The sequence below is a fragment of the Sorex fumeus genome, unplaced genomic scaffold (assembly GCF_029834395.1).
Source record: "Sorex fumeus unplaced genomic scaffold, SorFum_2.1 ptg000013l, whole genome shotgun sequence".
NCBI classification, from domain to species: domain Eukaryota; kingdom Metazoa; phylum Chordata; class Mammalia; order Eulipotyphla; family Soricidae; genus Sorex; species Sorex fumeus.
In genome coordinates this window covers 11,598,602-11,608,895 of record NW_026606070.1, presented here as the reverse complement: position 1 = coordinate 11,608,895, position 10,294 = coordinate 11,598,602, and the positions used below count along the sequence as shown (strand labels likewise).

Sequence of the window (10,294 nt, the reverse complement as noted above, 5' to 3'; positions counted from 1 at the left end):
CAACAGACTGCAGAGGACAGCCAGAGAACAGGGGGGAGGAATTCCTTAGCTCAAGTTCTACTGTCCAGTAGTAATTTTATTTCTCTGATTTGAAAGCAGAGATGGTGAGACAGCGACAGTGAAGAGGCCAGGTAGATCGCTCAAAAGTTTGATCTCCAACACCACACAGTTCCCTGAGCACTGGCAGGAGCAAGTCCCAAGAAACTAACTGCACTGGAGCAGCCCTTGAGCGGGGAGGTATTCAAAACACTGAGTCAGAGAGGGAGAGAGAGAGAAAGAGAGAGAGAGAGAGAGAGAGAGAGAGAGAGAGAGAGAGAGCCATCATATTTCAGATGGTATACTTTTCACATTCAGCCAAGATTCATCCTCCAAATGAATAGAAGCCAGTGAGAGACTGGCCGATTGGCTGGGGAGGATTTTGCTGGAGTTTCCTCAATTCTTCAACTTGCCTCCCTACTTATTAGACATCTGTTCCCTCTGGGGCCAAGACTTGGGATTGCTCCTTCAGGCATGATAAGGCTTTCTCTGCCCAGGTAGGTGCATGGCGCCATAGGAAGAGAAAGATCACCTCCTAGGCTTTAAGCGCCTATTCTGTCCTTGTCTAAGCTTCACTGACCCAAGGACTTGAGCCCTCAGAAAGCAGGGGTGAGCCCCAAGGTCTGGGATATGGAGGACCTAGATCCAAACCAAGCTGGAGAACACCAGGCAGGCCAGCTTCTCCGACTCACTTTTAACCAACGGCTCAGCCCGTTTTCTGATGCCCCCTGAAAGCCATCAGCCCAGAGTAGGGGGGCAGCGGCTGCTTATTGGAGAGCGGCCCCTTCTCAATCACTGTACTCTTCCCTCTCTCTGAGGGCGGGGAATTTCTCATGCTGGTTGGCCATTTTCCATTTGTGGTGCTGACTTTTGAGGAGAGCAGCCAGGGAAGTCTTACGGGTGACATTTCTAGCTATTTCCTGGCTCCTCACCTTCCTAGTGGGGGAGGAGCTTGAGACTAAGGAGTAGACGGGGAAGATAGGCTTGCCACGAGGGCCTCCCAGTAGCTGCCATACTTCCCCAGAGGTATTACTGCTCAGGTACTGCCAGGGCTTCTTCCCACTGCTGTCCCGGACATGCACCCGCGAGGCCAGCCTCTGCACCAGCATTCTGATGACCCCGTGGTGGCCGTGAATGGCCGCAAGGTGCAGTGGCGTGTACCCACAGCTGGATTTCACATTGACATCCAGCGTTATCCCCGTTTCCTGCGCCCCCGAGACCAACTCCTGCAGAGCCTCGAGGTTCCCGTGTTTGGCTATCCAGTGCAAGGCCGTGAAGCCCGTCAGGAAGTCTCGGTGCAGGGCCAGCTGGGGCTCCTCAAGGAACAATGCCCACACCCGGCCCCAAGAGCCACAGGCCAGCATCACGATCCACTCGTGCTCCCGCGCGTCCAGAGGCACCAGGGACGACTTGTGTTCAACGGGCCTGTAGGGTGCCAGAGCTGCAGGCCTCTCCCGAGCCGGCGCCCAGAGGTCCGCCGGGCCGCCCCTCTCTGCGACAACCAGCGCCTTCGAGTCTGCGGGCCTGAGTGTCAGGGCAGTGTCCACCCGCGGGCTGGACGCCGCCCCTGCCCGGGAGGGCTTCCTGGAGCGCGGTGGGCGCCGGCTCCTTCTGAGCACGTCCTCCTCCAGGCGCTCCTCATCCGACGACGACAGTCTGGCTCTCGGGGTCCGGGAGCTCCTCCGGAGGGACCTCCTGAACCTGGGGGCGGGCCAGGGCAGAGGTTCCTGGGGGTGACCAGCAAGCCCGTTAGCCCTAGCCAGGACTTGCGGGGAGAGGGGACCCTCCTGTCGGCTCCTGAGGTCCTGCGGGGTGCGGTCGAGGCGCGCTTCCTTCGGAGAACGGTCCCCCACCGGATTCCTGAGCTTTCTCCCCTCCGAGGGGCCCGGGGCCACCTGCAAGCCCTCTTCGGAACCCCCGGGGGACTCTTTGGGCCCGCTGCTGCTCTCCTCGCTGCTGTGGCTCTCTTGGTCCACGAAGTCCTCCAGATCTTGGAGGGACAGCTGGCAACGGATGCTGCGGAAGATTGGCACGGGCGAGTCCCCGGGCCAGGATCCGGGACCAGCAGGAACGCAGGGATGAGAGGCAAGAGGGGGGGCCCAGGGGGGCGGCGCTGGGGGTCGGCCGCCCTAAGTCCAGCTCCGGGGGGAGCCCGGGGAACGAGTCGGGCAGCACACACCACGCGCGGGTCGGGCCCTGCTCGCTGGCCCTGGGCACCTGGCGGTGTCTGGCCACCCACTCTCGGGTGCGCTGCTGCTGCTGCTGCAGGGTGGGTCGGCGCGGGGACACCCCGCTCAGCGGCTCCGGGGATTCGGCAGGCGAAGCAGGTCGGGACCGGGGGGCGGGCGGCGAGGCCGGGCCGCTGGCAGTTTCCACCGTCGTAGGGGGCGAGCGGGGCGCGGCGGGCCCGGGCGGGGGCGGGGCGCGCGCGTCTTCCCGCGGCCGCGGGTGGGCTCCGGCGGCAGCGGCCGCGGCGGGGGGTCCGGGGGTCTCCCCCAGGCCGTTCTGGACACACTCCCGGCCGCGGCGGCCGCGCGGCGACTCCGCCGCGCCCAAGGGCACGGGCTGGCGGGAGCTGTCCCCGCCGCCCCTGCGCGCCGCCTCCCGGGGCCCGGGGCCACCTGCGTCGGCACCTGGCGGCTCCTCCTCCGGCTCCGGGTGGCGCCGCCGCCGCCGGGACTGCTGCGGGGGTCGCGGCGGGCCGGGGCGGGGGGCGGCGGCGGCGGTGGCCGGGGGCGGGTCGCCGGCGGGCTGCAGCCCCTCCTCCCCCAGCAGGTCCCGGTACCTCCTCTTGAGCACCACGTACTTGGTGCCGTCGGGGTCCTGGCGCACTGCGGCGACCGAGTTCACGAAGCCCTTGAAGAGCTCGCGGCGGCGCTGGTGCTGGCCGGGGGGCGCGTCGGGGTCTCGCAGGAAGCGCTTGAAGTGGCCCAGCAAGGCGGCGTTGGTCACTCGGCCCCCGGCCTGGCACAGGAAGTCCAGGAGCGCCTCCTGGCTCAGCTCGCGGGCCATCTCCGTCCCCGAGGGCCCCGGGCCCGCCGCGTCTCGTCCTCTCGGCGCTCGGCGGCCCCGGCCTGGCGTGTGTCACCTGCGCCCGGGGCGGCGCCACCCGCCTCCATCAGCCGCGCGGGCTGGCGCGCCGGGAGGGCCCCGCGTCCCCTCCCCTTCGCACCCCTTCTCCCCAAGGTGCCGGGGAGCAGCGCCCCCCACCCCTGCCCCGCCCCGCGCCGCCCCTGGGCGCCGCGTCCGGAGCGAAAGTTCCCGGGCTAGGTCCGAGTCAGTTTCACCTGCTCGCCGGCGACGCCTCCTGCCTGACTCGCGGGGGCAGGGCCCGGCCCGCCTCCACCCGGCCCTCCTCCCCGCACCCCTGCCGCCCATCCGGGGTGAGTCAGGCGGCGCGGAGCCCGCGCGCGCGGCGCTAGGTGAGATGCGGGGCGCGCGGGGTGGGGTGGGGGGGGTGGCCTGCAGCGGGGCGCGGGCAGGTAGGGGACCCGCCGCCCCTCCGGGTGTCGGGACGCGAGAGCCGCCGCAGACCGGTTCCTGCCCGCTCCGGGCGTGGGGAAAAGCAGGTGCCACTTAACCCGGCTTCTGCGGTTCGTTCGTCCCCAAAGGGGCCTGTTTTTTTGCTGCCGCGGCTTGAGTCATTTCACACCCCCACCCCGAGGCTGCCTGGGGGTGGGGGCGGGGCGCGGCTGGCTCAGCATCCTAAACAGACCTCTCTGGACCTGGGGCTGCCCCTGGGGACACTCTTGGGGCGCTCCTGAAGGGGCCCCCAAGGCTCAAGTGTGTGCAGAAACGAGCTGTCACGCGCTTACGAAGGGACCTTCCTCTTTGGGCTTCTGTCTCTCTCTCTCTCTCTCAGCCTGGATTGCCGCCGCGGCTGTGATTCCCGGGATGTAGCAGATGCCTGGTGTTACTTTGTTTTCACTGCAAGTGTGGGAACGGAAGAGCTCCCTAGCATTTCCCCGCTGGTTTTTGGGGGACTGGTCTGAGCCGCGAGTGCGGGTCTCCTGGAGCACACACAGACCAGCCCGAGGGGACCCGGAGGGTTTTGCCCGTGCTGGTGGCCGCGAGCCCCTGTGGAGACTATAGCTGGTTTCCTCAATGACCTCTTCAAGGTGATAGAACGACAGCACTTTCCCTAACATCTGCGCTGGCCCTCCTCGTGTGCTGCCCACGCATTAATGATCTCGCTGATCTTTAAGAAACAGTATTTCTGATCTTCAATTTATTATTATTATTTTTTTAATTTTGGGATTTTTTTGGGGGGGAAGCACCCCGAGATGCCCAAGGGTTACTCTTGGCTCTGCCCTCAGGAGTCACTAGAGGACCATATGGGATGCTGGGATGGGGATGGACCAAGTCAGTGGCCCTGCAAGGCAAATGCCCTACCCACTGTACTACCTCTCTGGCCCCCTAGTTATTCTTTTTAAAAGTGGGAATATGACTCCGTGGTAGAGTATTTGCTCTTTGTACATGTGGTAAGTCCTGGGTTGAAACTCTAGCAAGGAGGTTGGGGTGGGGTAGGGAGGGGTAGAAAACATTAGTCACTTTCATACCAACTGACTAGAATGATCTAGCAAGACAATGAGTATTGCAGTCTTACCATTTTATTAAGAGTTAAAAAAAAACACTAACAAGTATAGATTTTATTTTTTTAAAAGTTTCCCCAGGATCTGGGGAGATGACTCGAGGGTTGAAGGCCAAAGAGCAGCTGTAAGTGTGATTCCCAGCAGTGCCTGGACCCCTCAAGTGAGGAGAATAGAGTGAACAATGCCGGCTGTGCCCCCTCCCCCCTAAAAAAATCAATTTTCCCCTCAGCATTTAAAAAAAATTGAACACATTTGACATAACATCGAAGATACTGTATATCAGTCCAGTTTGCATACTCAGGGTACCCTCACTGCTGAATCAGGCTCCGCACCAAGTCCATTCTTCTCACTTTCTTCTTTCTGTGGTTTAGACTTGCCTCCCCCCCACTTCCAGTTAAATGTCCTTTTTCACTTTCCGCTTAACAACTGAGCAAGTTCTCTCCTTCCCTTCCCTCCCTCCCCCTTCTCTCTCTCTTTCCTTCCCTCCCCTTCCCTTTCCTTCCCTCCCCTCCAGTCCCTTCACCTTCCTTTCCCTCCTCTTCCTCTCCCTCTCCCCTCTCCTCCCCCCTCCCTTTCCCCTGCCCTAACAGTGCTTGAGGCTACCCCTGGTTCTGTGCTTGACAGTTGCTCCCAGCAGTGGGGGCTGACCATGGAAGGCAAGCACCTTACTTCCCAGGCGGTCTCTCCAGGATCAGATATTATTATTGCATGGAGTCCTCTGCTGCTTAATTTCCTATGATCTAATCTCCATTTTTACCTTGGTGTTTTCCATTTCCGTGTTCACTCCACTATTCTGATTCTTTCACGAGACCCTGTCCCTTTTTAGCCGACTGAGGATATTGAAGGCATGTTGGCCCCAACGTTGCCAGCATACTTCAGCTTGAACGTTAGTTAAACCAGATAATGGCTGCTCAGACCATACTACCTAGGCTCTGTTTTAATTCTATAAATAGTACCCTGGTACTTTTCCATGAATGAATGAGAAGTGTTGGCTTTAGATCATCTCGATCAGAAAGAAGAAGTGAGAAACATGTTTGGCTATTTTGGGTATTCCCTAGAATCCAGTTTGAGTTCTAGAATCCAGCTTAAGTATTGAAAGGGGAACGGTTTTCACTGAGTGAAACATTCGCTTCAAGTGTTTGTTTTCTTTGGGCACATCTGCAGTGGTGCTCAGGGCTTCCTGGCTCTCTGCTCAGGGCTCGGTCCCGGCAGGTCTCAGGGGAACCATATGCCATGCCAGGGATTGAACCAAGGTCAGCTGCACCCAAGGAAACATTTTATCCCTGCACTCTCTCTCTACCACTCACTTCAAATCTGTTTAGGATGGTCACTAAAATAAAGATCTGTTGTTGTTACTGTTAAGCTTCAGCTTCTTATTTTAGTGTTTGTTTCCTGGGATAGAATTTTGAGTGGAGACTGTTGGGTGCACACCTAGGGCAGGAGAAAGTCCAAACAGAGAATTCCGGGGTACCTCTGGGAGGGTCCAGGGGAAAGAACATTTTGCTTTCTTTCTATCTGATTTATCAGTGTTCTTTTTTTTTTCCTTTATGGGTCACACCTGGCGATGTGCAGGGGTTACTCCTGGCTCTGCACTCAGGAGTTACTCCTGGCGGTGCTCAGGGGACCATATGGGATGCTGGGAGTTGAACCCGGGTCGGCTGCGTGCAAGGCAAACGCCCTACCCTCTGTGCTATCTCTCCAGCCCCTGTCAGTGTTCTTTCTACCTGGGTTCCCGAACTCTGGTTACAATAGTGGAAACTTGTCTCAGGAGGGGTGGTGAGGATTTAAACAAAAAGTTGTATACTTGAAACACTTTTAATAGACAGGGGAGAAAGAAAGAGGTCATCAGGACACGCTTTTGAAATCAGATGACTTCTAGCTCAAGGTGGTCTGGGTGGGTCATGAGGAGCAGAAAGCAGGAAGAGAGGAAGCGGTTCAATTGTTCAAGCTCTGCCTGCCCACGCTTAGCAAAGGGAGCTTCTGTCCTTTCCCTCTCTCTAGGTCCCACTTAAGAGAGTAGCTAGTTGGAATGTATTTCATGCCTTAGCTTGGGGAGCGTTTGGATACCTGCCTACACCTATATGCACGTGGCACTAACGAACCTGGGGGAAATAAGAAAGTGGACCCAATAATTCACTATTTTATGGGAGCCACAAACAAGCGATGTAGCGGGGCATGACTGTGTGTTAAATGGTTTAACAAGAATGTGCACCAAATGCCAAAGAGGTGAAGCAGGGAGGAAGGAAAAAACCGGCTCAACTTAGGGAATCAGAAGAATTCTGTATTAAGGGGTAACTTTGAGTAGAAGCAGTAAGGAAGTGACATTAAGGCGGAGGAAATATTGGTGTAAGCACAGCGATCTGGCTTGACCCAGTCCATTTGGGGAAGTCACTGCAAATAGATTTCCGCGGCTGTAAGCAAGAGGGTTAGAAAAGGGGCCGACAGAGAAAATGGGTGGGAGGGAGAAACGGGGGCCTAGGGCGGCAGTGCAGGGCACCGAGCCCTTGAAGAGGTTCTGCAAGGCCAGACCTGACCAGGTTTAGCACTTCAGAAAGCTAATCCTGGAGATCAATTGTGGTTGTTGAATCATGACCCACATTAATGAGCAAAAAATAGCACATTGCAGAATCATAGTGGAGCTGACGATCTCTAAGACATCATGGTTGTATGATACATTTTGGTTTTAGAGATGTTAAATGTGGGAGGGGAAAAAAGGTGCTTCTTAAAGTAGAACAACCATGGCATGCTTGATTAGGTTCAGTATGTATTTACTTATTTATTTCGACAGTACCAGGAATAGAACCCAGGGTGTCCCATAGGAGAGGCGCCTATGTTTAATCACTACACACAGCCCTTGCCCTAGTCCTGTCTTTAAGAAAAAAGCATTTGCATACTTGGGAATAAAGGCGAAGGGCAGGGTGGGGAGACAGAGAGAGAAAGAGAGAGAGAGAGAGAGAGAGAGAGAGAGAGAGAGAGAGAAAGTGTCTTCCTTACATCCCCAAAGACCTAGTTCAATCCCTGGCACTGAGCCCTACCAGGAGTGACCCCTGAGTACATGCCTTGCTGGTGTAGGGCCCAGAGTTCAGTCCCTAAAATCATATGCCTCACCCATCCCCACCCCCACCCCACATTGCCAGGTGACCCCAGTGCCCCCCTGCACCTCCAAGTTCAAGCTGCTCTGCATCCGTGGGCTCACACAGGATCACTGAGCTTTCCAGCCCTGTTGGTGAGTATTGTTGGGAGTGGCCCTCTGGGTCCCCTGAGCTCTGTTTGGGAGAAAAAAATATATCTCTACGTGTGTGTGTGTGTGTGTGTGTGTGTTTGTGTGTGTGTGGTTGTGTATTATATTATTATATTGGAGAAAGGAAATGAAGCTACTGCAGTAAAGAGAACACTGTAGAAGATACTAAAATGATCCAGAAAAAGCATCCCTATAATCTGACTCCAGTCGAGTCCCAGGAAGGGAGAAATCCAGATGTTTGGAAAAGATGAATATCTCTAAATAGTGGGAGACATCGAAAGAATTTGGAGTCTGAGGAGTCTTAAGAGTAAACCACAAGCCTAATGCTGGTTATCACCTCTTTGAGTAGAGAATGCAGAAGAACAAGTTGGTTTTAGAGATGGGAATGATGTTCCATTCAGTTTGGACATAGGAAGCGTGAGATTCCTATGGGCCATAAAGAAGCCATAACTCTAGATCATATCTAGAATGCTCCTGGCAGAGAGGTGGGACGCTCCACGAAGGTATGGCATTAGCGTATATAAATGATCATTTAAACCACAGGTGAAGATAACATTGCAGAGAGAGAGAGAGAGAGAGAGAGAGAGAGAACACGTGAGCACATAGGAAAGGGGAGAATGGAGTGGGGGACTTTCCTCTTTCTCCAGCAAGAATTTGAAGAACTGAGGAGCTGTGTGGAATGGCCAGAGGGGAGGAGCAACCGCCCCATCACGCTATCACCAGCACAGAGGCAGAGGAGGAAGAGTTTTCTAGAAAGGACGCCAAGTTAGATAAGAAGTGAAATCGGAACAGTGAGGTCATGGGGGGCCTGGTCCAGTCTCAGAAGAGCGGGGGGACTTGGGTCAGGCGAGGGTGAGGATGACTTGAATGTCAAAGGGAGCAGCAAAGAGAACTCTTCTCAGATCCATCGGATCATGCAACCCAAGGTTTTGTTTTTCCTGGTAGTGTTTGGAGAGATGCAATCATGCCTGTGTGCAGAGGGAGAGAAGCCAGGAAAGGATAAAGTTGAAGAGGGGAGAGTAAATAATTGATGGAACAGGGCTTGGGGGTGGAGCTGAAGTCCAGAGTTCAGGAGATTCCCAGACAGAGGAGAGCTGAGGAGAACAGAAAGGAGGAAAATGGGTGACACATTTGCTGGGAGGGAAGATTTGAAGACATCCTGGGGGCATTGAAAAGCAGGATCATGGGCTGGAGCGATAGTACAGCAGGTAGGGCACTTTCTTTGCACATAGTTGACCCAGGTTTTTCTTTTAAAATTTATTTCTTGAATCACCGTGAGAACAGTTACAAAACTTTCAAGTTTAAGTCTCAGTCATACAATGATCAAACACCCGTCCCTTCACCAGTACATATTTTTCACCACCAAGAAGCCCAATATACGCCCCCCACCCCACCCCTTCCCATGCCTGCGAGACAGATGATTTCCACTTAACTTTCTCTCTATTTTGATCACATTCATTATTTTATTTTTAGATTTACAATTTTTTGTGCTTGGGTTTCGATTATACAATGATCAAATACCCATCCCTCCATCAGTGCCCATTTTCCACAACCATGGATAATATCCCTCCCCTCCCCCCCCCCATCCCACCCTGCCTCTGTGGCAGGGCATTCCCTTCTGTTCTCTCTCTCCCCCTGAGTTGACCCAGGTTTGATCCCCAACATCCCATATGGTTCCCTGATCACCACCAGGAGTAATTCCTGGATGAAGACCCTGGAGTAACCCCTGAGCATTGCCAGATGTGACCTCAAACATAAGAAAACAAAAAAGAAAAAGAAAAACAGGTACAGTACAAGAGTGGGTGAATTTAAGGCAAGAAGATTAGGGTATCGTGAGCAGAACAACAAATAGCTTCAACTCTTGAGAGTTGGGAATTCCAAAATGAGATAAGTTTGGAGATGCTAACATTCCAAATGTGACCATGCACGTGGTGTCACCTGGGAGGGGGCTTGGAGGGACTCGCATCAGGAAGCTGAGAAAACCTTTCACAGGGATATCAAAGTCATCCAGGACAGAAGGGACCCCAAGAATCCCCTCCGGAAGTCCTTAGTATTGAAGCAACAATAACACGGAAGGCTCCCCCCAAACCCAGGAGTGCTCGCTGTGTCTTCTCTGTTTCAGTTACCACCTGCGTTCGTAGGGGCTCCAAATATGTATGTGAGGTTCAGTAGCAGGCTCTGAAGCAATTACTCTGATCTTTTAAAAAAAATTTTTTTATTGAATCACTGCCACATAGGCCCTTACAAAGCTGTTCGTGGTTGGATTTCAGTCATACAGTATTCCAACACCCATCCTTCCATCAGGGTACATTTCCCAGCACTGGTGTCCCCAGGTTCCCTCCCATCACCCCCTACCATGCTGTATGTCTCTATGGAAGGTGCTTATCCTCTCTCTCTCTCTCTCTCTCTCTCTCTCTCTCTCTCT

The 10,294-nt window shown here is 54.9% G+C and overlaps 1 protein-coding gene across 1 annotated transcript; it reads right to left on the bottom strand.

Moving 5' to 3' along the window:
• Positions 1-459: 459 nt before the first annotated feature.
• SOWAHB (sosondowah ankyrin repeat domain family member B) lies at positions 460-3,205 on the bottom strand. Its single transcript, XM_056111294.1, is given in 2 exon segments — positions 460-2,171; positions 2,173-3,205. Coding segments are annotated over 2 exon segments (2,223 nt in total). The 5' UTR covers positions 3,049-3,205; the 3' UTR covers positions 460-824.
• Between the last annotated feature and the right edge of the window lie 7,089 nt (positions 3,206-10,294).